Source organism: Phyllobates terribilis, unplaced genomic scaffold, assembly GCF_046119375.1.
Source record: "Phyllobates terribilis strain yellow unplaced genomic scaffold, ASM4611937v1 Scaffold_8__6_contigs__length_399053987, whole genome shotgun sequence".
NCBI classification, from domain to species: domain Eukaryota; kingdom Metazoa; phylum Chordata; class Amphibia; order Anura; family Dendrobatidae; genus Phyllobates; species Phyllobates terribilis.
This window is the reverse complement of record NW_027362768.1, coordinates 133,455,552-133,482,665: the sequence shown is the minus strand read 5'-3', so window position 1 is coordinate 133,482,665 and position 27,114 is coordinate 133,455,552. Positions and strand designations below refer to the sequence as shown.

Sequence of the window (27,114 nt, the reverse complement as noted above, 5' to 3'; positions counted from 1 at the left end):
CCATTCATTTCTTTATGAATTACAGAAACAGCGTAGCTTAGCTAGTCTCTCTAGTCTGTATCCATAGCTCCACCTCTAGTGGTCAGAGCCTGGATGGAGTAATTCCTGTCTCAGCCATGAAAGGGATGAAATAACCCTTTAAAAGATAGGATTATTTGTATCTTTTTAAAATGCTAGTTTTTTTTTTTTAATTTACAGGAGTTTATTTAAAAAGGCATCCAAACAGATATAGAGTGCCAAATGCATGAAATAAATGAAGGGTGTGTTTTCAACAAATATTTTGTAATAAAACAAAATTAGGGATTTATTATTAGGCAAGTTTTACAATCTATTGGCTACAGTGAAACAAAATACAAAAAAAAAATTACAATTTGAACACTACTTGTACAAAAGGATGTGTCTGCTGCCTTCAACAGCAAAAAAGCACAAAACTGCTGACAGGTAAAATGAAATACACAACAAAAAAAAGAAACTAAAGTCTTTAGAACCCTCCACGTGACTGGCCCCTGAAACCACCTCCGTCTTGAGAGTTTCCTCTAAAGCCACCACCTTGTCCTTGGTATCCACCTCTGAATCCGCCACCTTGATTTCCGCCTCTGAATCCGCCACCTTGATTTCCGCCTCTGTAGCCGCCACCTTGATTTCCGCCTCTGTAGCCACCTCGGTATCCTCCACCATAGCTGCCACCCCTGAAGCCCCCGCCTCTGGAGCCCCGGTAGCCAGATCCTCCATAGCCACCTCCTGAGTTGTAACCACCACGGTAGCCTCCGCCACCTCCTCTATTACCCTGGAAACCACCATCAAATCGAGCCATCTTAGGTGGACGAGGCCCATCTCCAAATCTGGAAGCAAGTTGTAAAATAGTTAACATACACTGTACTCTACTCACTACTCAGTCTGTTAGGTCTTCATATTTATATTAATCTCTCAAGTATGCAATGTTCAGACCTTTTTTTTTTTAAATAGCATCCATTGCATACATGAAGTAGTTTGCCCAAAATGTAAGTCAGGCAGTCTTTTACATTGGTAAGAGAGCAAAATGGTTGCATGTTCAATGTTTCTTACTAAATTGAGGACTTTAAGTAAAACAATTGTAAACTTAATAAATCTAGGCTGTGTATGAAAAGTGTATGAATGACCAGCAACATTAAAAGAGTTGCACAGGTTCATAAAACATGGGCACTTTCCCCTTGAAAGTTGCACACTTGTTCAGTGTGACCCCTTCACTGTAGTTTCATTTTAAAGGTGTTATCACAAAATAATTTTTCAGTAATAGATCTTGTAATAATAATAATGTTCCACAATTGGATGCGTTAAAAAAAAATGTTCGTGTTCCAAGATGATTTTATAAATGGTGCCCATGCTATGTACGGTTTTATTTGATGTATCCAACCATGTAGAGTTGCTCCAGTTCATATTCGACACATACCACAGCTCCTGGCAAGGCAAGGATACAACGGTGAGTCTCTGTTTTATCACAGGAGCGAGTGATTCTGCCATGTCTCCAGCCCTCTGAGCTAATCATAAATTAAGTTAGTGACATACATGCTCGGCATCAGCGAGAGCTCCCATGTCACCCGATTTGGTTTATGATGAGCTCAGAGGCTTGGACATGTGGCAGAAACACCAGTTCCTGTGACAAAACAGGCAGGGAAAGGTGTTATTTAAAAAAAAAACAGCAGCTGCTGTCTTGTCTGTTTACTCACTGATCATAAATGACTTAGCACAGCTCCTGGCCAGCGGGGAAGCCTAAGTGCAGATTATGAACTGGAGCAGCTCTGCACGGTCGGACACAGCCATTACACAGTACACAGCAGGGGCACATTAATAAGATAATGTCAGCACAGGAACATTATGGAACACATTCAATTATGGAACTTATTCCAAGATCTATTAATTAAAATGTACTTTGTTTGTGGGAAAACCCTTTTAAGCACATTCATGGTTTACCTGGAATTTCCAATCATGAGATTAATTCCTGCTGTTGATGGCTTGGATAATATGCGAATCATGTTGAGCATCTTCTCATTAACGGGATCCAGTTGAGACAAAATGTCTGGTTGTTTAGTAACTTCTACAACGAGTGCTTCCATTGCAGATTTCAGTGCAGTTATGGAAGCAGCGTCCTCATGGCTCATCAACAGCTTGATCCTGCAGAGCAGACATTTCTATAGTTAACTATAGACTGTAGTAAATGATACCACCCGTCCCCAAACTGAGTCGAGTTTATCCAGGATTTATTTTCAAAACCAAGGCAACATATACATCAATAAATATAAATTAAGGAAATCTAAAATTTCATCAGGTAGAAAATACATCACACAGCATACATTTTTTTAGGCCCTGGAGAGCACTGCAGTTGGCACAGACGTAGGTAAAGATCCATCTAATGTTCAGCACTCTTATGACCATTGGTTGACCATGGCTCTGCACATTTTCACACGTACAGACAACTAGGAAAGTCTTCAGCAATTAGATCACACAACTGCTGAACCTGAACCTCAACTTCGGCCATGGTTTCGGGGTGCAAACAAAACAACTCCACAGACTGGCAGCGCTCTTTCAGATGCAAATAAGTAATTACAAGGATGCAGGTCAGCTGTTGCAAAGTTTGTCAGCTTTACAGTACAGCTTATGGGAAATAACTGATAGAGCCAGGACATCTGGCCTGAATCACACCATGGAACCACCTCCACAAACTTATACACAAAACTAAAAAATGCACAGTTAACACGTCAATACACATACCAGTCATCCAAGAGTATTTGCTGTCCATCTGACATGACTTTCTTAGAACCGAAGAGCAACAGCTGTAGGGGGCTCACCATGGTCATCACTTTAGCAGAAATTGCTCTTGTACGGATCTGAAAATATATATTTAATAAGTGCACAGAAGCTTAGACTGGGCAATGAATTACTCATTACTTCCTATATAACTATCTTAGACTTTATTAACATGTACCTTCTGTTTAAAACAGAAGTGTTTAGTCTGTTGGGGCCTGTAAACTGGAACGCATCCAAATGTTGCAACAAAGTGATACTCAAACTTCCATGCTTATATTGGGAGTTGTGTGACAGCGTAAAAGGGGAACATACCGATGCCTCTTTGATCTAGTGATCAATAGGTGTCACTGAACTCCATCAATAAAACCCCAAAAATATACTCCATATGTTCACACGTTCAATATTTTACATCAGTATTTGTAAGCCAAAGCCAGGAGTGGGTGAGAAATGTGGTGACGTGTTTCTATTATACTGTTCCTCTGATTGTTCCACTCCTGCTTTTGGCTTACAAATACGAATGTAAAATGCTGACCAAAAATGCTAAAGTGTGAATGTGGCCTAAACATACATTAATTTTTTGGCCCCAAATTCATCAAAATAGCACTCGCAATTCTTGAATTTGGCACAAAGTAAAAAAAATGGTCTTTCTTCCTGTCTTGGGCCTCCTTCACAAGTCCCTGTTTCCAGTATGCGTTGTATCCTTTTTAAACGTATAACACACGTACCATTATAACCTATGGTGCTATGCACATGTCCATGTTTTTTTCTTGAACCGTGTGTCCATGCAAAACACACACAGAGACAGCTCCGTTTTTTCCTGGCAGCACGGATGACAAGGGCCAATACAAGTCTATGGGTCCGTGAAAAACAAGTACAACACAGGGATGGCATGCAAAGTATAGGAGAAGCTTTGTAGTTTATTTTTTTATCCATACCGGAAATAAACACTGATTGTAAAAAAAAACAGACACACTGATGAGAAAACACTTTCACGTACATATTTTATACGGATGTGTGAAGGAGGCCTTTAACTGTTTTTTTTTTTTTTTTAAACGGCTTTTGGCCTCAAAAGTCGCAGGAAGGGACTGGAGTGATGTCCCAAATTTTGTGACTTTTTAAAATCAGGCTAAAATATCTTGATTTGCTGGACCTTGCCCTCAAAGCGGAAAACAAACAGAAAAAAAAACACGTACGTGCACATGTAAAGTACGTTTCAAAAAAAAGGAGGAGAAAAAAAAAGGTACGAAACTAAAACAGATGCAGAGATAATGATGAATTGGGACCTTTGTTTGTTTTTTTTTCACCAGGTTCTATTAGCATATTAGTGAATTCAAATAGGGCAGTTAAGAGAACACCCTCTCTCTCCTGTAAAAACCAACAGAAAGCAAAGTGACCACAGCCTAATTTTGTATTTGCTGTTTTCGGCATCCAGCTTTATAGAACAAAGCGATCATGGAAAAAACAAAGTAACTGAGCGATTCCAGGCGTCAGTAACGGAATGGAAAATACAGAACACTGGGAGACACGCAGCAATGATTTTCACTCATTATCTAACTGAAAGAGGCAGTTTCTCTAACAGTTTTTACCTTTTCACCGAAAACAAAGAATGGAGACGGATACTTCATGTCTTGGCTGCTGAAGGGGCAGTTGACTGATGATTTGTGGATCAGTGCGTTGCGGCCCTCAGTTGTGAGAATTTTTCGCTTTTCTTTGTGGTAACAGACATTGGGGTAAACACCAAATGCTAACAGTGAGATGACCACATCAAGGTTATTATCAGGACCAGTGTTGTTGAAAACTTGATTCATTAAACATTCTAAAAGAAATGGGGATAATACAAAGTTATATTCGTAGACATAGAAGAACAATGATGGGAGTAATTAGCTGATCTCTGGCCAGTTTACCTTCAGGAAACCCTGCATTTATCAAGATGTCTTTTAGCTGCACTTTTGCTTCCCATGTCATGCGCAAGGTTGACATGTTGAGACGCTTGTGTTCACAAAATCTCATCTCTGCGTCTTCTCCTCCCATTCTAAAAAGGAAAGGAGACAAAGCAGATTAAGATATAGATCTTTATCAACAAAGTCACTCATTTTGTATCCAGGCTAACATACCTTGCATCATCCCAAGCTTGAAACACTGACAAGAGAGCCACGTGATCCGAAAACCGATTTCCAGCAAAATTTCTATGCACGTATCCCAGTCTCCGACCTTCACTGACGAACGGCTCTGGGAAACACGTGGCTGCAGATATTGTGCAAAGTGCATCCCCAACACTGCAATGAAAGAAAATCACATCAATTTAACTTTGAAGGTGAGGAAAAAAAACTGTAATTTAAGGCACACTCTCTCATGTACTCACGAGAAGATACAGCCCATGATCATCATTTTTCCTAGTCGTGGTTCAATAGGCAATTTAGCCAATATTCTTCCTAGAGGAGTCAGTTCATCATTCAAGTCCAAAGCATCAAGCTCTAAAAAGACAAAGACATACAACAACTATAAAACAGAAAACACAGGGTCATCAATATACCATCTCTATACAACTGCTCTGCTACTGATGGACTTTGCCTGGCTTTATGTTACATGCCTGGCCATTCATCCAATTGGCAGGCGTGTAATACTGCGCTTTCCTTCATGGAAAAGATGGCTAGATACAACTTTCAGACCAAACAATATCAGCCGATTACAGCACTAGCTTCATAACAGGAGGCTGTTTTAAGCAATAATGCCATTTTCAACATTACTTAACACTACCTTCAAAATCGGCTTCTCTAAAGTTTGTGGATTAACAATACATATTGAAAGTAGGGGATGTTGAAACATTATTTATAATCTACGGCCCCAGCATTAAAATGTAGGACAGATTGAAGAAACCCTATATTACTAACACCAATACATAACTTACCTCTCAGTGTGTGCTCGGCCTCTATTACAGCATCCAGTGGAGGAGGTTCTATGGCCTTCGATAGAAAGTGTCCGATGGCACCCAAACGTAGCAGCTTAATACTCAGAGCTACCTCATGCAAAGGAGTACGGAATATTTCTGGGGTAAGGTGATTCTCCAAGCTAGAAAATACATTTACAAAATTAGTATAATGTAACTCCTAGAGAAAACACCAAGTCTCCCTTAAAAAAAAAAACCCTAAACATTTGCAAAATTCTATCCAGTACCCAGCTTCTCACCGTTCAAAGCGCGCCGTGCTGCACAAGTGGAAACAAAAGCCTGCGCGTACACGTCCAGCTCTTCCTTTTCTCTGCTCAAGATTGGTTTTGGAAGCCCAGACAGTGGCATAATTTGTCATGTTGTTATGGGATGTAAATAGCTTCACTTTTTGCCTGTGAAGTGAAAGAAGGTCCATCAAATATCAGATCACCGTGCCTGAGTTGCAGGTAGATATGTGGTCAAACAAGAGAACCAAGCGGGCACAGCTCAAGAACTGAGTGCTACAAATCAATGAAATATATCTCAACCAACTAACCACCACACAAAGTTAATATAAATTTTCAAACGTGCATAATATTTAATCCAAGATTTAATATATTTTTTGCGTATGCACTGCTTACGGTGTGTGGGTTCTTTACTTGGTTGGGCCAGAGATATAGCCATCCACGAGCTCACAAGTATGGCTAAAAATTGCAACTGAAAGCAAATATATAGAGCGCAGTCTCTGCTATTAGTGTGAACAGAGACCAGCATGAACCCCTTGTCACAAGATACTATATTAGGTATAGTCCTATGAATGAGGAGATACAGATTGTAGACTTCTAGCTCTGCAGTAAATGTTGGCTTATACTTTTAGCCAGCTATATACAAAAGACAGACATTTTTTTTTTTTTTTAACAACGGTATTAAAATGCACTATTGGAAGTCACAGTCCTATACCCCTGGGCTAGTATCTTGTGAAAACAAATAGATCAGACATGTTGGAATTCAATATGCCCGATCCCGCTCTCTTTCAACATCAGTCACAACATACAGAAGATCACTGTCCAACTGCAATGCTATAGCAAAGTTTGATCCATGCTGCCCATTTGTTTGCTACTTTCTACATTTTGAGTGAAAAACTGTCCTTGTGCCCCCATTATAAGACTGAATGGTCAGGTCTTTGCAAGATGGTTGGTAAAAATAATCTGATATCATTGATCAGACTTTTTTCATGTAAGGTGAATGGCTGACCTTACTATTTTAATACACACCCACAGCTAATGTCATCATACATACATACTTACTTGCAGGAGTCTATGACATACACAACATCATTTATAGTGATACTGGTTTCAGCAATATTTGTAGAAAGAATGACCTGTTGGATTAAAAATAAAATATATATGAGAGGCAATGAATGCTCCATATCATACACGTGACTCCACAATTATTAATTTTATAGCTGATGAATTGAGCAGTATAATAGTACCTGCAACATTTTACACCATCAGGCACATTGCTGAAACACTCATACAAGTACCGACTTTTTACCTTGATTACTCCATCTGGAGCAGGGTCAAACACTTTTCTTTGCTCCTCTCGCGGTATCTGGGAATGCAGTGGTAAAATTCGGTAATGATGGCTACCTATAGTTATAGAAAAAATAATAATTTTGTTTCATTAAAATAAGTATTTTGACACTCAGGACACATTTTGCAACCATCATTGTCAATTAATGCATTCCCACAATCATTATGGATGTTTTATATGGCGAACCTGAGCAGCCTTACCAAAATGAGGGTTCATCTCCAGATGTTTCTGCATGGCATAAATGAGATTCCAGCCAGGTAAAAACACCAGCACGGCACCAGGTACGTTCAGCGTTTCAATATATTTCAAGAGAGCTTCAATGAGTTCAATGGGTGTTTCCTTTTCACTCAGCTGCGACATTGAACGGCGAGTCTCCGGGCCGTAATTATCGCCACATATTAGATTGCAATTAGTCTGCAGGAATTAGGATAGGAATAGTAAAACATTAGTGTCCACCGGGTTTCTGAATCTGGTCCAGCATCAGTTCTTAGAGAGTCATTGCCTTTGACATTAATTTGCTTCTTTTACACTACATTTGTGCTTTATTTGGCTATAATTGGTTAATACAATTTAGTTGCATTTACTTTTTTTTGCAGACCCACTTCAATGAATTTTTTGGTTGACATATCATACCTAACTCAAGTCTTTTTTTTTCTTATAAAATCATCAGTCAGCATAATAAGACATATGAATAGCCCCCGTAGAATGTGTGTCAGTGTGCGGTCAGTGAAAGAAAAAAAAAAAAACAACCTGACAGCAAAAATGATGCCTAATGGAAAGCCCCAATCCAAAGATCTGAAGGAGTAAGGTGAAAAGGTAGCAGCAGCAAAACGTCTGAATAGAATAGTCTGTAGGAAATCTAACCAGACAAAGTAAATAGTAAGGTATCCACTCACCTCATCGTCCTCTCCTCCTCCTCCTTCTTCATCTTTGTCTTTACGCTTTCTTTCATTGGGAGGTGGTCTAAACTGGGTCATCTGAATGCAGTCCTCTAAGAAGTACTCTACATACAAGGAAAGAAAAAAAATACACGACAGGTAAGGTGTTGTTTTTTTTTTGCCTTTGACCTAAATAAGTACAAAAATGTGTGCCAAATATTCTTAAATTCCCTGCATAGGCAGGGCTACCATTCAGCCACCACTAGAGGGAGTACAAAAAACGCTGATACAATGAACTTAAGAAGTGGTTGTCCAATCCCCTTTGAGGTGCTGAGGTAAGAAGAGGCAGCTCACACTGCTGCCACCATGTCTATCGGTACTAATACTGAAGATAAATCCAAAAAAACAAAATAATGGATGACCAGATATCCTTTATTGAATAAAGAACCTATAAATGTGACTCTTGGTCAATATAAAATAAGCATTTATTGAAAAATTCATAAAAACACATGAAGAACAGTAATACAAACGAAGAAAAAAGTAAACAGAAAAATGGGCATCTGAGGGTAGGTAGAAGCATAGATCAATAAATAAATCATGTATAGGAACACAGTGACCCAGGTCAGCCTGAAGTAAAAGTACATATGGAGACCATCATTCAAGTAAAGTGCAAAGTGCATCAAAGATGTCCCAAGTGGGTAAATACTCAGACCACATAGAAAGGGGGTCAGTAAGTTAATAGGTAAGACAGCTGATACAGGGGTCAAAGGTACTAGAAAAAAGACATAAAGGTATCAAATGAGCTACCTGGAAGTCCCTCAGAGTCCACACAGGTCCGACGTGCGCTTCGCCGTAGGCTTTTACCAGGTTTGTATTATTGCTCTTCATGTGTTTTTATGAATTTTTCAATAAATGCTTATTTTATATTGACCAAGAGTCACATTTATAGGTTCTTTAATACTGAAGATACCAGAGGTGCTGAGGTAAGAGGAGACTGCTCACACTGCTGTCCATCCTGCCTGTCTGATCTAATACTGGGGATACTAGGGGTGCTCAGGAAAGAAGAGGCTGCTTACACTGCTGTCCACCCTATCTGATCTAATACTGGGGATATTAAGGGTGCTCAGGAAAGAAGAGACTGCTCACGCTGCTGTCCACCCTGACTGATCTAATACTGGAGATACCAGGGGTGCTGAGGTAAGAAGAGGCTGCTCACACTGCTGTCCACCCTATCTAACTGAATACTAAATGGCTGCTGTGAAAGCATTTAGAAATTTATGATGACATTTATTCTCTATTCCCTGTGAAACCCTTTAAGAATGGCACACTATTGAGATTGAACAGGAAACATACCTTGCACAGGAAAGGTTCGGCCATACACTTCAATGATGGGGCAGTTGAAGAAATATTCACAGAACATGCTGGTGTCTATAGTGGCCGACATAAGGATAACTCTGATATCTGGAAAAGCTTGGATCACATCTCGCAGGACCACCAGCAAGAAATCGGTCTAGAAAAAACATGTAAAAAAAAAATACTAAGAAGCTAGAACGTATAATCAGAAAAGAACAAATGCATTTTTAAATAGCATATCAAAGTATAGCGGGACCATGATACTTGACCATGAACAATAACAGGTTTAAGGCCTCAAAATGAATAGGCTGCAGGGTGATTAGGGCAGCAAGTGCATCAGCCCTTCCCCAGTGCACTTCCAAGCCAATTTGCAAAAACTTTCTGACCGGGGTTTCTCTGAACTGACATTGCTTTAGAGCCTTATATGAATGGATGTACTTGTATTGCTATGTATGTTTAGCTACATTACAAGTCCTTACATTTTCCCTTTACCAGGTCTAGTTTTATTGTACCATAATAGCCGTCAGACAAGAAGAGACTCCAACCAAAAGAATAAAAAATGATAAGCTTTATTAGTTATAATTTTAAAAACATACGGTATTAAAAGAAAGGGCAAAAAAAAAACACCTCCAAAAAAGGGGGTGGACACTGCAAAAAATAATAAATAATAACCCAATGGAATATCCCAGCAGAAATAATGGGAAATGAACAGTAGTAAAATTAAATGCACGGCCAAAGATTAAGAGGTATTTGTGGTTTCAAATGAATTCATGCAAACATACCAATTATGGCCAAGATCAGGAAAAACCTCCCTATATTAATGATAAGTGCCCTGCATTTAATTTTACTATTGTGCATTTCCCATTATCTCTGGTGCGATACTCCATTGGGCTATTTATTATTTTTTGGGGTGTGTCCACCCCTTTTTTTGGAGTTTTCTTTTGCCCTCTCTTTTAATATTGTATGTTTTTAGAATTATAACTAATAAAGCTTATCATTTTTTATTCTTTTGGTTGGAGTCTCTTCTTCTCTGACGGCTATATGCCGTGACAGATTATGTTGTTTCATATGTTTAGAAATGTCTGACAGTATAGTTACTCATGGACATTTGAAAGTAATCTAGTTTTATTGTAAATCGCAATATTTTTTTTACTACAGTTATGAACTATTTACTTTATATTAAATAATAGACAAAAAAAATGACATCCTCACTACAAGTTGCCGCTATCTTAGTAAATAAACTCACATTAATATCCCGCTCGTGTATCTCATCCACAATCACATGACTAATTCCTCGGATTCCAGCCTCCAGTTTCCGCAAAAGCACACCTACCAAACAGAAGGAGAAATAAAACCATCAATTTTTACACTTTATGAAACTGCGAAAAGTGCAAATGCAACGACGAACCAGAACGGCTACTCACCAACTGTGCAGAACATTACACTGGCATGAGGACGAGGCAGCATAGACTCGAAGCGCACACTGTAACCACAGCTTTTCCCAACCTCCTCGCCTCTCTCATACGCGACCCGCTCGGCCACAGACACGGCACTGATTCTACGGGGCTAAGAACACCACAGTGAATATCCAGCCATAACTAATGTATTACATGCATGATCATACCTGCTCACAGCCCTACCTGAGTCACCACAATGTTGCACTGGGCTGCTCTGTCACTTTGAATAAAATCATCCAGAATGTACTGCGGCACTTGAGTGGTTTTACCACAGCCGGTTGCTCCACGAATGATTACTACGGAGTTGTTGTATACTGCATCCATGATGGCACTTTCAAAATTCTTGACAGGCAGGGTTTCTCTTTCTTGCAGAATCTGCGGGAATAGCAAGTCAAGGCATACAGAATATCAACATGCACCTCCAATGCAGATGTCAGGAGGGGGAAGTAAGGATCTGGCATGTCCAACTTGGGACAAATAAATAAGTTGTTCTTGGCGAGATAAGCAGCTGCCAGAAAAGTCGGCCAGCGGCTCTCTCATAGAGAATACAGCAGTGCTCCAGTGTATGCAGTCGTTGGGAGAGGTCTCTGCCGGTCGGACCATCGCTATCTACTTACCGACTGTAAGCTGTTATCATGTTCCAGTTGGTACATCAGCTCATTCTTCAGGTCTGTACTGATCTGCTCTTGAGTTGCCTAAAAAGACAATTGAAAATGTAACCAACAAAACAATGCAGTGCTATTAACTGAATACAATCTTATGTGTAAGTCAAGACAGCAGCCTCAACGCCAAGGTTTTAAGGTCCATTTACACTGCAAGATCTTCATGAAAGGGAGTCCCTAGGAGAGCTCGTTTCATGACAACCGTGCAGTCTAAACAGGCTGCAAATCACTTGATGAATGAGCAAAATTCTTAAGTCATCAGGTGAAATGATATTTTGTGCTGCACAAAATATCATCGTTCTTGCCAGCATATCATGATTTGTGCTGCTGAGAACAATGCTAACCTAGGCGCACTGATGGATCTATTACTGATCGTGCTGTGCATATCTGAACCTGTGTCGGCCTGTGTAATCAGACTGTGAAATGACTGATGAGCCCCAAGTCAGCCCATGTAGATGGACACTTAGCGCCTTGTGGCTATGTACGTGACACCGGCTAGCTAACGAAAACAATTTACCAAGAAAAAGAAAATAAAAAAAATTAAAACTATTAATACTTACAAATGCAAGAGGACCTTCATCAATGTTGCTGCTGGTCCACGGGTTCCAGTTCTCCTGTGGGGGGGACCAGGGCACCACACCAGAAACATTCTGCCGCTGAGAAGGCTCAAACTGTACCAACTTTCCCAGTGTAAGTGACACTGGCGGCTGGCCAGGATTCTCGGGCTGCAATTATACAGAAGATTACCTTTTGACAACCCTATACCTATAGTGCAGAATTTTATTAATTCCATCCCAACATGTCATGAACGTCACAACGTTGGGTGTACAGTGCGGGCTCAAAAGCTATGTTATACAGCCGAATTTGTCCAACAGCAGCGGTGGCGATCAGAGCTTACTTCGATTGCTGCTGTCAAGTGGCGAGTTAAGGCCTCTGTCATTATCATGCTATGAAGCTCAGCAAAAGGTTGTGCTTCATAGGAGATCGTTATTATGTACTGCAATACTGAAACTGCAGGTTCAGGCACCCTAGGAGGGCTAGCAGGATATAGACAATACTCACCGGATAAGGGATCTCAATGTCCAGTTCCTGGATAACACTACTCAGCTGCTTTTGAATATCCTGACTAAGGTTCACTTCATATGGTTCAATCTATATATATTAAAAAGAAATATCAAAGAGACTCCAATAGAAAGTTGATGCTCTATGTTTTTGGTTAGGAGCAACCATGAACAAAACATTACAAATCCAAATCGTACATTACATAGGGATGTGAAGTCTGAAGCTTTTTAGCCCTTAAGTGTTAACTGTGGTAAGGACCCTGACATCACAGGGCGTGTTTTTGTCCACCTTTTATAACTACACGGCTGTAGATAGTAGGTTTTTCTTACCATTAAAGGGAATCAATCAGCAGGTTTTTTTGCTATGTAATCTGAGAGCAGCATGATGTAATGGCAGATACCCGGATTCCTGCGATGTATCACTTACTGGGCTGTGTTTTGCTGTTTCAATACAATCAGTGTTTAATCAACAGACTATCACTACAGGACTACATGTCTTGTGCATCCTAGTCCTCCTGCTCTGTGTAATCCCACCCCCTCCACTGATTGGCAGTGTACACGGAAAGCTGCCAATCAGTGAGGTGGGCGGGGTTATACAGAGGTCAGCATTTGAGCACTGCTAGATCTGCACCAGAGAAAATGGATTGCATCAAAATGACAGTATACAGCCTATTAAGTGACACGTTGCTGGAATTAAAGTCCTCACCCCTACATTATGCTGCTCTCAGATTGCATAGCAAAAACCTGCTGACAGATTCCCTTTAATATCTGTTGAGTAAGAAGAGACCAAGCTGTGATCATTAAATAAAATTTGCTCAGATAACTAAACTAAGGGGAGCTGGTAGCATCACATGGGGTTGCATTGGGGCAGAAGAATGCGGCATCATTACCGCAAAACTGCATGCAAGTACACACTGCAATACATATAAATGCAAAAAAAAATAATAATAATACAATACACAACAAATTTACAGGGGACTCTAAAGCCAAGCTTGTGCGTCCCGTTTGATACGTGGACTCCTAACGGGTTTTACACATGCCCAGATGTTAGTCAACTGCTAACCAGGGCTGTGGAGTCAGAATCGTGGACTCGGAGTCCATTTTGGTGGAGTTGGAGTCGGTATAAAATGGACCGACTCCTAAAATATATAATGAATTGGGTACAGTAGTTCAATGCCGTTTGTGGGGAATATTTTTTTATAAGAATTTGTGAAAGTTATGAAATGTTCTATAAATGTCTGTCCTATTCCTGATCTAAGGGTCTAGACTTTTAGCTGAGATGAATCTGTGCTACAGTAAATTTATCGCTTAAACATGAGCCATGTATGAGGGAGTCGGAGTTGGTGTCGAAGGTTTGGCTTACCGACTCCACAGCCCTGCTGCTAACTGCAGGAGACTTACCGATTCACCCTCCTTCTTCTTGGTTTGACCCGAGTACGCTTCAACAACACCCAAGTGATACAACTGCCGCACAACTGACAGAGCACAAGACTGGGCAGCCAGCCTTTTGTTAGATCCATGTTCTCGAGCGTTTATGCCTGGAAAATAAAGTACATAGAACACTGGATTAAGCCTCATTCAGTTAGCAGTGATTTTTCTGGTATGCAAAAAAAAAAAAAAGATCAGATTCTCGTCAGAGGTTTTGATCAGTTACAGTTGTGGCTAGCTGTCATTTTCTTGTACGAAATAAAAAAAGTTGTGACGCTTTTCTTTTCAGGAGTGTTCAAAACGGACAGCAGAATCCTAGAATGTTAAGAGTTGGAAGGGACCTCCAGGGTCTTCATGTCCAACCCCCTGCTCAATGCACTAAACTATCTCAGACAAATGTCTGTCCAGCCTCTGTGTGAAGACGTCCATTGAAGGCGAACTCACCACCTCTCCGGCCGCCTGTTCCACTGATTGATCACCCTAACTGCCAAAGTTTTTTCTAATATCTAATCTGTATCTTCTCCCTTTCATTCCATTGCTTCTCGTGTTTCCATGTGCAAATGAGAATAAGGATGATCCCGCTACACTGTGACAGCTATTCAGATATTTTAAGACCGCTATTAAGTCTCCACTCAGTCTTCTCTTTTGCAAGCTAAACATTCCCAGCTCCTTTAACCGCTCCTCGTAGGACATACTTTGCAGACTGGTCACCATCCTGGTAGCTCTTCTCTCTACTTGCTCCAGTTTTTCGAAGTCTATGTACATACATGAATGACAACGCTGTCAGTGATTTTTCAGAGACTCGTGTAATTTTGACACATGACTGATCAAAAAACAAGCATGTCTATTTTTCTTTGGAGAATAGTTTCATAGACTAGAACGGGTACATGTTCTATCCATGATGAAAAAAAAAAAAACCCTTGTGATTTTTGGTCTTCAACATTGCTCTATCAACCCCCTACCCTGTTCTTAACAAAACCAGCAGATGGCAACAGAAAACGTTTGAAACAAACTATAGGAATTAAAAGGCAAAATATGTCACAGATAGACGAGGTTGATGGAAACTTACTGCGTCCGAGCTGCTTAACATACAAATTCATTTCAGCAAAAAAGCTCCTGCAACAACAGATAGAGGTTTAAACATAGACAACAAAATTACCCATCTACCCCCAGGAAAAGGCACCATATCGGGCCTAAAACAAACACATACACACATACGTGGCAGATTACAGTAGGGTTAGTGGTCAGCACCTTTTCAAGCCATTTATAAAATCACTAGAATAGCCAGCGCTCTCACGCAAAGCACAATGTCAGTAGTAAGCCGCAACTTCTGCCATTACATAGGACCAGTCAGTCTTTCAACCCCAGCGTCACTGACCTGCGCATCGCTCCCTAGTGGACAGCGCCTGTGTGTTTCTCAGCCGGCCTTTTGTTCACCTGAAGAAAGTGACACCAGGAATCAGCAAGCAGCCATTATTTCACATGGGATTACTTAGTCCAGCCTAAGTATTAGCCCATGTTTTAAAGAAAAAAAAAAGCTGATTCCTGTAGTCACCGGATTTGGTCCCAACAATCAGAGCCCGTTATGTTTAACTGTTTACACGTAACAGGAAACATGACGCAATGAACGTAAACCAAGAATTATTTTTCAACTGGGAGTTAAAAAAATATTACAGGATTTTAAATGACTGAATTAATTTCGCCCCTCATTATAATCAATCACAATTAAGTTATTTAATTGCACCGGCGCAGACAATTTTGAGGTGTACGAGTTTTACTGGGAGTAATGGAGGTGCTCCCTGTAATGCTCTATTACAACGGCAGGCTGAGAAACACACATGCACTGCGAGAGCGGTCTGTATGGAGGAGGATCACCTTATAAGCAGTGAACATGTGGCATATCTGCTGCAGAAATCTCTAGCTCGAAGGCTGGATTCACACATCCATGTTTCACTGACCGGCCAGGAGTCTCCTGATCCAAACATGACAGCTTCATATATGTCTATGAGGCTTTAAGTTCGGGGCATGAGACTCATGGACTGTGACACGAAGATGTGTTAATCTGGCCTAAATTGATCTGTTCATATGGATTTCTTCAAGCCCTATTCGGTTTCGTTGCAGAAATTTTTGCGACTGTCCCATTATCCTGTAGTATGATTTTAATAAATATTTGTTCCAAGTTTCTATTTTTACCATTCTTTTCCTCATACAAAAAGAGGAAAAAAAACCCCTCCAAACTTTTCCTACCCTTGAAACAAAAAAAAGCTGAAACTTACAAGGAGAAAATTAACTTGTTTCCTTTTGGGAGGCGCTAACAGTAATGTTAGCGGCGGCTGTAGGCATGCCTCGACACTTTGAATGACAGTAGGCTCTGCAACGCATCGGTGCAAGGAAATCTGTCAAAGTGCTGGGCATACTTACAGCCGCCGGTCATACTATAGTGAGTGGTGACTAATTGCTCCATGCATGCCCCAAAACTATAAAAGCTGGTGACTACAAGGAGGAAATAAGTTCATTTTCTCCCAGTAGCTGCACTTCAAGTATGGTGGCTGGGCAGCATTGTAAAGCCATTTACCAGCAGACTAATGCTGTATCTGCAGGTAAATAGTGTTTTACAAGAAGACAGGTTCTTTGTAAATCAATGCTTACAAGCTCAATAGAAAAGAGCATGTTAGCACTGTGCATCTTCTTCTGCTTCTTTCTGAAGCAATGGTCAGTCTTCAAGACAACAAGCTGTAAACAGGGAAGGAAAAAACAATTTCATCCATTTTTTTGAGATTTAGAAGCAGTAACCCACAATACCAATTTATGAAGATAGGAACAACCCTTTAAGACAGCGTTCCCCAACTCCAGTGCTCAAGACCCACCAACAGATCAGGTTTTCAGGATTTTCTTAGTGTTGTACAGGTGATGGAATTATTGCCTGTGCAGTTGATGGAATTATCACCTGTGTAATACTAATGAAATCCTGAAAACATGGCCTGTTGGTGGCCTTGAGGACTGGAGTTGGGGAACACTGCTCTAAAACACTGGCAATTGACTCAAAAGCAGGTAGGTGGCTTGCCCGCTCTGCCCATTACCAGCCTGTGTGTGAATATCGAGTAATGAGAGAACTACAATCATTGGGCTTGCACTACAGTTAATATATGGGTATATTTAATGCATGTGCTTAATATCCAGAAATATTGATGTCAATGGTCTGATTGTCATGTGTGTAAATTCTGGTAACCTCCAGGCCACAAGAAAACTGTTAAAACTGTCATCCTTGGCAACGTCCATGAATGCAATAATATTGTGGAAAAGGCACCTGAATTCACCAACACCAATATTTTTTGTGCAGCAGATAAACAAGACTCTACAAAACATACTTGTTATGATCAGGCCCCACTTCCGTGTACTTGTAATCGCCTTGTGTCTTTTCCTTTTGAAAAAATTGATTGAGACGAGCTTTTGCATTCTCGAGAGTCCAGTTCCCATGCAAACCTGCATTCAAGTCCACCTCTTCAGACTCCAATGTCTGGAAAGTCAGAGAAGACAACACAAAGGATTAATTCAGAGGGGAGAAGAAAAAAAAAAAAGCGTAGGAAAGATTTGCCATCATGAATTGTCTATTTTACTACATTTAAGGTCCCCTGTGAACTTTAGACCAACATCAGCAGATCCCACTGATATCAACAGCTTTGGATGACAAGATGTATGGGGCTTCCCGACATCGGGGGAGATAAGGATCAAGCATGTCAGATTTCAGACTGCCGATCCTTTTGCTCTCTAGAGAGGTCAGGAAGCAACTCTTATAGAGAACACAGAAGCCCTCAGCCAAGTGAGCCCTCAGCCAAGCGATGTTGATTGATTCGACAGCTGATTGGTGGCAAATTTACACAGGCTTTTTAAGAGGAACTAATGCTCTTCTGAACTTCCGTTCATTGTTGATCTACTTAAAGGACCTACACTCCAATCCTTCTCAAACACAGGCTTATGTCACCAGTGAGGCGCCCCCTAGTAGTTGATGAGACTCAGTAATTGTCATAGAAGTGATGATTTGCTGCACGGTCCTTTATATTGCTGCTGAAATCTCTAGTTTATTAACATAATTGACTAATTCTGTACTTATTATAATTGGGTCAGGAAATTAAAAAAAAAAACAAAGAAAACCAGTTAATTTCCACTACCACTTTAATCTACAGCAAAACCAAAAAAAATGAGCTGGCGCATAAGTTGGCATACATGTAATGTGTAAGAGCACGTTCACACTCTGGGCATTTCATAGGGTGTGGGGGGGGCAACCTCAGGTCCGTGGGCAGTTTACAGCCCTCAATGACCTTTTACCAGCTATATTTTGACGTCCGCTGGCCCTTCAATTTATTCTTGCTCTGTGAGCACGTGCACGTAGTATTCACTGCTGAACGCTGAGGTGCATTCAATGAAAGATTACGTCCCGACACCAGTGCCAGCGTCAAGACGTATTTCGTGGGCAGAGTTAACGTGCAATTTTTATGGCCCCCGCAGGATGGTATAACTATCCAAATGGCGCTTGGCAGAAAAAAAAGATTCCCAACCCCTGTCACAGACAAAACCCAAGAAAAAACAAAATGAGTTATGAACCCTGTAGTAAGTAAATAGCACATGTAAATAACATAGGGTACTTAGCTATCACTATTTTGCTCAAAACAGGGTAAAAGCCATCCACCGCGACAATGTGACCCAATCAGGACTTTGAACCAGGAATTTTATCTATATAGCTTCCCATGGGCAGGTGTCTGAACAGCCAGGCCAGTGTCCTGCTCTGCCCTCATCTAGATTGAGGTCGGCTGACACAAACTAAGTTTTTAATACTAGAGACAGGAAAGGACTGTCTTGATTGGGTCACCTTATCGAGGTGGATTTATGCTTTTTTGATCAAAATAGTGTTAACTAAGTACCCTATGTTATTTACATGTACTAGTACCATCTACTTATTACAGGGCACATGCTCATCTTGTTTTTTCTTGGGTTTCATCATTTAAGTCTGTCTGGTAAGGTCAAGGCATTATCTTCGTCTGGTGAAAGCAAAGTAGAAAAAGTTTGAGATACTCTAAAGTTTAGCAGACTAAGAATTGCACAAAAAACAACAAATCCGCAATTTCTTCAAAAGAGCTGCAAAAGACTGGAAAGTGTGAATGCTGAAGCTGAAATGCTTGGTCACAAAGTAGTAACATACCGCCTGAGCATCCTGTTCATCTTTTTTTGCGTAATAGTCTTTCAGGTTGGCCCCACGGTCCCAGCTTGCACCACCAGTCTGTGGACCATATCCTGAGCTGCCAGAAAACTGTGGTCTGCCAGAAACTTGTGATGCTTACAGAAAAAAAAAAAAGAGAAGACACACATTTAACTTACAATAGACTCGTAGCAAAATAAGTATCTGTGGATCTGCTAAATTACAAAATACCAAGGACTACAATCTCACTCTGCCATCATGCATACCTCCTTCTTCTGCCTTTAAGGCCAAGTGTGGAGGCAATGGTCCTCCAGTGGGGCCCTCAAACCCTTCTGAACCTCCATCAGTTGAATCCGTTTGTCCGGCCTGTAATTAAGATGCAGATCAACATTTCTAACATGAGCATGAGAAGTGAGAATTTTTGTTTGTACTTTTATAAAGTTCAGACGACGCCTACCCCAAGTGATGGTACTTCATCACTCCTCACTTCTCCAATTCTAACCAGGTAGTTCACAAAGTCCCGAGCCGCATTACTCTGGGCGTCCTTCTTACTTGTAGAATTTCCCATGCCTGTGAAGTTGAAGGTATCCACACGAACCTAGAGAAAGAAATTAATTTTGTAATAATGTGAATAGTAAAGTAGTACAGGAACTTAGGACCAAAAATGTAATAAACTATATGTCTGGTGTGAAATGACAAATTAAAGTCAATCACAAACCAGGAAAGATGCAAATAAAATTTTAACGGCCGGACAAAAATTCAAGAGTCATTGCCCAACCTTACCACAATCATTAGCATCAGGCCGAGGCAAGCGTGCAAGAAAAAAAAAAGTTTGTTTGCTCCGCCTGGTGGGCTATATCCACTCCTCAGACACTAAGCAGCTTAGTTTAGTGTCGAAAGCAGTAGGAGAGTAACCTGAAAAGAGTTCTAAAACAAAAAAATACAACTAGGAAGAAGGATAACCTGAACCCTGAGGAGAAAATGCATAAGCCACAGGCAACTTCTATTTTTTCATTAAGGCTATGTGCGAACGATCAGGATTTGAAGCAGATATTTCCTGAGCGTTTCTGCATCTCCTTGGCAGGAAAAACGCTGGGCGTTTTTTCACACATCGATGAATACTTTTTGGAGCTAAATAAAGTTATTTGGTGGGACATTGCTTAAACCCTTGGATAACCATCAGAACTGGGGTGAGCATATTTGGTTAATTTAAATTATTAAAGAATGTGTGTTGTATTTCAAATAAAGTGTTTGCTCTGTGCCTGTGTTTATTTAACTCTTTACTTTAATTAGTTTTGGTCATGAAAAGGTCTGATTGACACCTTGTCATCACCAAACAAAAGAGCTGGGTGTCAGCTAGTCCCAAAAACCCAATTTCATTAACATTTCTATTCATGTAATTTATGCGGCTGCTGTGAGCTGCTATTTTTAGCCTTGGAAGGTGCCACTATTCAAACATGGTCCCTGGCCATTATTAACAGCTCACAGCTGGTTCGTTAGCAGCTATATCCCCCCGATCAGCAACCAGCAGCGCTTTGGACGCAGCGCATTTTTGTTGCATCCAAACCACGGTGTTCTAATGCCGCACTTTGTCGGTACATGTGAATCCACCACATATAATGACACTTTAATCAGTCAAAATCTGCAGCAGAGACCAGCGTGTCTGCTACAAAAATTGACATGCCGAGGCTGAGTTTGGGTACGTGGCCACGATCAGCAGCCGCTGCAGGTTTAAAGCTGCGTGTTTATACAGCGTCAAACCCGCAATGTCCAGATGTTACAGCATAGTGGATGGGATCTCTAGAAATCCCATGTCCGCTATGCGTGCATCTGAGGCTGTGGATCACCCGTGGACACTGACATGGCGCGTCTTTCAGGACCGCAGCATGTCAAATTCACTTGTGGAGTCGATAGTCTCCGCAACAGAAATTTGACCACTAGAATGTATTAAATGCGATAAATTCGCATGGTTCAGTGAACACGTGTGGATTTACCTGCGTTTAATAGAACGCAATGTTTTGGACGCAGCAAAAAACATGCATCCAAAGCGCTGCTACGTCCAGATCGTGGGCACAGAGCCTAAAATAAAAAAAAAAAAAAATATGACGTGGGCTCCCGCATCATTTTTATAACCAGCAGAGGGAAAGAGGGATTTTTGGTACTCACCGTAAAATCTCTTTCTTGGAGCCTTCATTGGGGGACACAGGACCATGGACCATGGGTGTATGCTGTTGTCGCTAGGAGGTTGACACTAGGCAAAAAAAAAAAGAAAATAGCTCCTCCTCCGCAGTATACACCCCCTTACAGGCACCAAGCTCACCAGTTAGTGGCTAAAGCAGTAGGAGGAACATAAAATAATTAACTATGCAATGCCCAACGGGGCACAACCGTGAAAACTAAAATAGATGCCCAACAGGGCCAACTGGACATATGCCCAAAATCAGGGAGGGTGCTGTGTCCCCCAATGAAGGCTCCAAGAAAGATTTTACGGTGAGTACCAAAAATCCCTCTCTTTCTTTATCGCTTCACTGGGGGACACAGGAGCATGGGACGTCCAAAGGCAGTCCCTAGGGTGGGAGAACAAAAGATAGCCACAGATTAGGTCTGACTGCGTGCAACCGCTGCCTGCAGAACCTTCCGTCCAAGACTGGCATCAGCCGAGGAATAAGTGAGCCCTTACCCCCAGAGGGGGAGGTTTGTCCGAGACACGATGGTGGACTTGGAAGCAAGAAGGCCCCTGCGACGCCCTTCAGAGATGACAAACAAGGCGTCCGAACGCCGGAGGGAACCCGTTCTAGAAAGGTACACAAGTAAAGCTCTGACCAAATCCAGTTTGTGCAGGGATTTCTCCCGTGGGTGCACTGGGGCCGGACAGAAGGAAGGCAAAACAATGTCCTCATTGATGTGGAAAGAGGAGACTACTTTTGGCAAAAAGGAGGGCACTGGCCTGAGCACTACTTTGTCTTGATGGAAGACCAGAAAGGGTGACCGACATGAGAGGGCTGCGAGCTCTGCAACCCTCCTAATAGAGATAACGGCCAGCAGAAAAGCCACCTTCCAGGAGAGCAGAGAGGCTGAAATGTCCAGAATGGGTTCAAACGGGGGCTGTTGGAGGACGCTCAGGACCATATTAAGGTCCCATGGAGATAAGGCAGTGCCAGGTGAGCCACTCCTTGTAGAAACGTCTTGACCTGAGGACGGAAAGCCAAGTTATGTTGGAACAGAATGGACAAGGCCGAAACTTAGCCTTTGAGAGTGCCCCGCTTCCAGACCAGACTGAAGAAAGGCCAAAATGATCGGTAAAGAAAAGGACATGGGAGCTAGCAGATCTTTCTCGCAGTGACGAAAAAAAGGCTCTCCAGGTTCTGTGGTATATGCGCGAGGTTGCGGGTTTTCTGGCACTAATTAGGGTCTGGATGACGTTATCCGCAAAACCCGCCTTCCTCAACACTGCGGCCTCAACGGCCATGTCATTAAATTCAGAGAACGAGAACTCTGATGAAGAATAGGCCCCTGAGAGAGGAGGTCCGGACAGTCTAGTAGTCTCCAGGGGGAGTCGACGAGCAGGTTTACTAGATCTGCGTACCAGACGCGTCTGGGCCAATCCGGGGCTACTAGAATTACCGGTACTCCTTCTGTCTTGATCTTTTTGATGACTCGAGGGATCAATGGTAGAGGGGGAAAAAGATAGGGCAGCTGGAACTGAGACCATGATATGACTAGCGCGTCTTAAGCGATCGCAAGGGGATCGTGCGACCGGGCTACAAAGGATGGAACGTTGTGGTTTAACCGAGACGCCATGAGGTCGACGTCCGGCGTGCCCCATCGTAAGCAAATCTGATGGAACACCTCGGGATGGAGAGACCATTCTCCTGAGGCAAGGCCCTGTCGACTGAGGAAGTCGGCCACCCAATTGTCGACCCCCGGAATGTGGACTGCTGAGATTGCCGGAACAGTGTTCTCGGCCCAAACTAGCACTCTTGCCACCTCTTTCAAAACGGACTTGCTGTGCGTTCCTCCCTGACGGTTTATGTACGCCACAGCCGTGGCGTTGTCCAATTGTACGCAGACCGGGAACCCTGCAAGAATATCCTGCCAGTGACGCAATGCCAGGTAAATTTGCCCTTATCTCCAAGATATTGATAGGTAGGGAGACTTATTGGGGACTCCACCGGCCCTGCACCGTGTGGTGAAGGAAAACTGCCCCCCAACTGATGAGGCTGGCATCAGTCGTGACCACCTGCCAGCGAAGAGGTAGGAATGACCTCCCCCGGGTCTGAAGGAAGAGGGACGAGTCCACCACGTTAATGACCTTCTCACATGAAGAGGTAATCTGATGCATCGATCTAGAGTCAACGGGTTCTTGTCCCATGCCAAAAGAAGGGCCAGTTGAAGAGGCCGGGTACGGAACTGGGCAAATGGCACTGCTTCCATAGCTGCCACCATTTTTCCCAAGACACTCATGCATAGGCGAAGAGAGTGTGGCCTTGGGTAGGAAGGAAGGTGGATCTCCCGACGGAGAGAGTTTATCTTTTCCCTCGGGAGAAGGACCCGGGCATGGGTCGTGTCGAACTGCATCCCTAGAAAGGTTAAGCGTTGAGATGGGACCAGGGAGGATTTGTCTGTTGATCAGCCAGCCTAACCGAGAGAGCATGTTCAAGGTGATCTGGAGACTGTGGAGACAGTCCCTGAACGTAGGACCCTTGATCAATAGGTCGTCGAGGTAGGGGATAATTACAATCCCCCTGGCTCGTAGCATGGCCATGACTGTCGCCATTACCTTTGTGAAAACCCTCGGGGAGGAGGAAAGCCCGAAGGGGAGAGAAGTGAACTGGTAATGTGCATTCTGGAAGGCAAATCGAAGGAACTTCTGATGTGGTGCGCAGATTGGGATGTGAAGATACGCATCCTGAATGTCCACTAAATATAGATATTCCTTTGCTTCCATCGAGGTGATTACCGACCTGAGGGACTCCATTCTGAAGTGGCTGATGCGTACCTGTCGGTTTAGTTGTTTGAGGTCCAGGATCGGACGTAGTGAGCCGTTTTTTTTTTGGAACAACGAAAAGACTGGAGTAAAAACCGGAAAACCTTTCCTGAAAGGGGACTGGAACTATGACTCCGGAGCGCAGAAGGGAGGCGATGGCCTGAAGGAAACCGGGAAGCAGAGATGGATGCGGGGGGCGGGATCTGAGAAAACGTGTTCCTGGCATGGCGCTGAATTCGAACTTGTAGCCGGAGGTCATAATCAAATTGACCCAGGTGTCTTCTATTGCAGAGACCCAAGAGTCTTGGAACAGAAGTAGACGGCCGCACACCCTGGGAGAAGTCTCAGGTGGGAGTGACCCGTCATGCTGAGGAAAATCTGTTGGATCGTGATCGGGATCCAAAGGGCTTGGAAGAGCGACCCTTTGGGCACCAGTTGGGAGTGGGCCTAAAGTTAAGCTTACGTCTCTGTCGCTGTGCTGGGGTACAGTCCTGTTGAGAGGAGCCCGGTTGAGCAAACTGATGAAAGGACCGGAACTGAAGGGAACGTCTCCTAGGAAAGGGGCGTTTAGGTCTCGGCTGGGGAAGGGAAGTGCTCTTGCCCCCAGTGGCATCAGAAATTATCTGGTCTAACTTAGACATAAACAGCCTGGAGCCTTGAAAAGGGAGATTTGTTAGTGATTTTTTGGAAGCCGGGTCGGCGTTCCAAGCCTTCAGCCAAAGAATTCTACGTATGATATTGCTATAGATGCGGGCTGAACAGGCAGCGGCGTCAAGGGACGCCGTGAGCAGATATTTTCCTGCGTGGGCGATCTGATCCACTAAGTCAGCCAGATCGTCCGTGGAAGCTCCCGTTAGGATGCCCTGCCTAAGCTGTTTGGCCCATGCGGAGACTGCCTTTGATACCCAAGCTGAGGCGAAGGAAGGACACAGGGAGGTGCCAGTAGCCTCGAAGGTTGACTTAGCCAAGGCCTCAACCTGTCTGTCCGTAGTGTCCTTGAGGGAGGAACCGTCTGGAAGAGACAGCACCGTCTTGGCCAAGAGACGAGAGACCGGAGGATCCACAGATGGGGACTCTGTCCATTTGCTGACAGATCATGGTTAAACGGGTATAGCATGTCTGTTTCTTTCCAGTGAAGCGCTTTTCTGGATGCTCCCACTGTTTCAGAAAGACACCGTCAAAATTCTGTATGATTAGAAAAGGTGCGAGCCAGGCGCTTAATGCTCTTGAAGGAAACGGAGTAGTCCTGAGAAGGGCTCTCGTCCTCTTTAACATGCAGGGTCTGATTGACGGCCGATATGAGGCTGTCAACCATGTCCTGGATTTTAGAATATTGATCTGTGTCGGACCAAGAGTCAGAATCTGATTCTGTGTCAGATCCTGGAGCGACCTCTGGGGAAGAGGTGTGAGATGCAGGGAGCATTTTGGAGTCTGGAGAGCTGGAAGAAGAACTTGTGTGAGTCCGTTTCTGAGAACGTGCCCTTGGTCTGCCCTTGGGAGGGGGCAGGGGAGCCTGCGAATCATCCGTGGGAACGTTCGGCGCACTGGTGGCCGTGGATAACATAGGAAAGCGTTCTAGGACCTGCACCAGAGATTGAGATACCTTGGTGACGTCAGATACAGACTGGGACATAGCAACAGCCCACTCCGGAGGAGGGAGAGTTACATCGTCCTGGGCGGCAGGGGGATCTTGGGGTGCCAACATGGTGGGAGGCTTGCAGGTCAAGCAGAAAGCCGTTGTCAGAACCGCGGGCCACTTAGTACTGCAAAGAGCACAGGCGTAGTATGTGACTGTGTGAGCAGGACGGACAGAAAGCTCCCTGGGTTTGGGCATATGTGCCTAACCAGGAATACTGCAGAGGGAGACTGTGGGCAGGAAAGGTGTGTGTCAGTGCCAGGGTAGGACCTACCCGGTGTAGGAATATCCACGGTCCAGTATCCCCCGTCGGAAACTCCAGAGCTGAGGCTGAAGGGAGCCGCTGTAGGAGGTGCGGTGCTGAAGCAGCCAGGCAGAGGCAGGAACAGAGAACAGAGTAGAAGGGCGGGGCAGGAGCAGATCGTGCTGTCCTGAGTCACTTAGGGGAGCCGAGGCTCTGATAGGTGGAAAGAATGGGGGCGGGCCTAAGAACCCAGCCGCTGATAGGTCCCCGGGAGAAATGTGGGCGTGCCGGACGCATCTCATTGCTCCTCGGCCCTGATTGGTCGATTGCCGGAGGGGGCGTATACCCGCCGGTAAGAGGAACGCCCCAGCCGAGACACCCCCCGACGGAGAAAGCGCAGGCAGGTTTGCCGTGCAAAAAAGAGAAGGGGGGGGGGGCTCTGAACGCCATGAAGATGTGAGGAGAGGGGGTGTGGCCAGGGAAGCGCTGCTGTAAGTAAGCTGTTGTTGTCTATATCCAGTGTTCTGGGCCTGGGGGGCTGCAGCTATAAGGCAGCAGGAGTGGGAGGGATTGTACCTTTGTTTGAGGTCCCGATACCTCTTCTTCCTCTCCCCTTCTGAGGATGGTGACAGGAGGTCCTCCTGGCTCTTCCTCCTTCCCGCACTGACCGATGCTGGACAGTGCAGGAGACAGTGTCGACCCCAGAATCTGGGGGAAGGTCACCCACAGGGACCACCGTCTCCCTCCCAGGCCGCTAAGAGAAGGGGGCTGGGGTGGGGAATAGGCAAGGACTGGCCACTGGGAATCACCCTGAGACACCTGGAAGTGACAGGGGACAGGTCCTGCCCGGCAGGTCCGAGAGTGGGCGATGTGGGGGATGCCACACTGCTCTCTCGGTCGTTTGAGAATGG

At 43.4% G+C, this 27,114-nt stretch overlaps 1 protein-coding gene across 4 annotated transcripts in view; it reads right to left on the bottom strand.

The window, feature by feature from the left end:
* Nucleotides 1-278: 278 nt before the first annotated feature.
* DHX9 (DExH-box helicase 9) overlaps nt 279-27,114 on the bottom strand; it is a 29,818-nt gene continuing 2,982 nt past the window's right edge. For 2 of the 4 annotated variants that reach the window (XM_073643310.1, XM_073643312.1), the window contains exons 3-28: nt 19,794-19,934; nt 19,603-19,702; nt 19,340-19,473; nt 17,511-17,659; nt 15,212-15,258; nt 14,116-14,252; nt 12,716-12,805; nt 12,214-12,378; nt 11,609-11,686; nt 11,175-11,366; nt 10,959-11,100; nt 10,781-10,863; nt 9,535-9,691; nt 8,200-8,306; nt 7,504-7,717; nt 7,265-7,359; nt 7,018-7,091; nt 5,971-6,123; nt 5,693-5,853; nt 5,147-5,258; nt 4,899-5,060; nt 4,689-4,816; nt 4,371-4,600; nt 2,749-2,864; nt 1,951-2,151; nt 279-842 (exon numbers count right to left, since the gene is read on the bottom strand). In XM_073643310.1, coding sequence (XP_073499411.1) covers nt 482-842; nt 1,951-2,151; nt 2,749-2,864; nt 4,371-4,600; nt 4,689-4,816; nt 4,899-5,060; nt 5,147-5,258; nt 5,693-5,853; nt 5,971-6,123; nt 7,018-7,091; nt 7,265-7,359; nt 7,504-7,717; nt 8,200-8,306; nt 9,535-9,691; nt 10,781-10,863; nt 10,959-11,100; nt 11,175-11,366; nt 11,609-11,686; nt 12,214-12,378; nt 12,716-12,805; nt 14,116-14,252; nt 15,212-15,258; nt 17,511-17,659; nt 19,340-19,473; nt 19,603-19,702; nt 19,794-19,934 — 3,729 coding nt within the window. In that variant the 3' untranslated portion in view covers nt 279-481. Of the gene's footprint in view, nt 843-1,950; nt 2,152-2,748; nt 2,865-4,370; nt 4,601-4,688; nt 4,817-4,898; nt 5,061-5,146; nt 5,259-5,692; nt 5,854-5,970; nt 6,124-7,017; nt 7,092-7,264; nt 7,360-7,503; nt 7,718-8,199; nt 8,307-9,534; nt 9,692-10,780; nt 10,864-10,958; nt 11,101-11,174; nt 11,367-11,608; nt 11,687-12,213; nt 12,379-12,715; nt 12,806-14,115; nt 14,253-14,837; nt 15,055-15,211; nt 15,259-15,520; nt 15,580-17,510; nt 17,660-19,339; nt 19,474-19,602; nt 19,703-19,793; nt 19,935-27,114 lie in introns of those variants that run through there. The other 2 variants (XM_073643314.1, XM_073643313.1) reach the window with 2 other exon arrangements.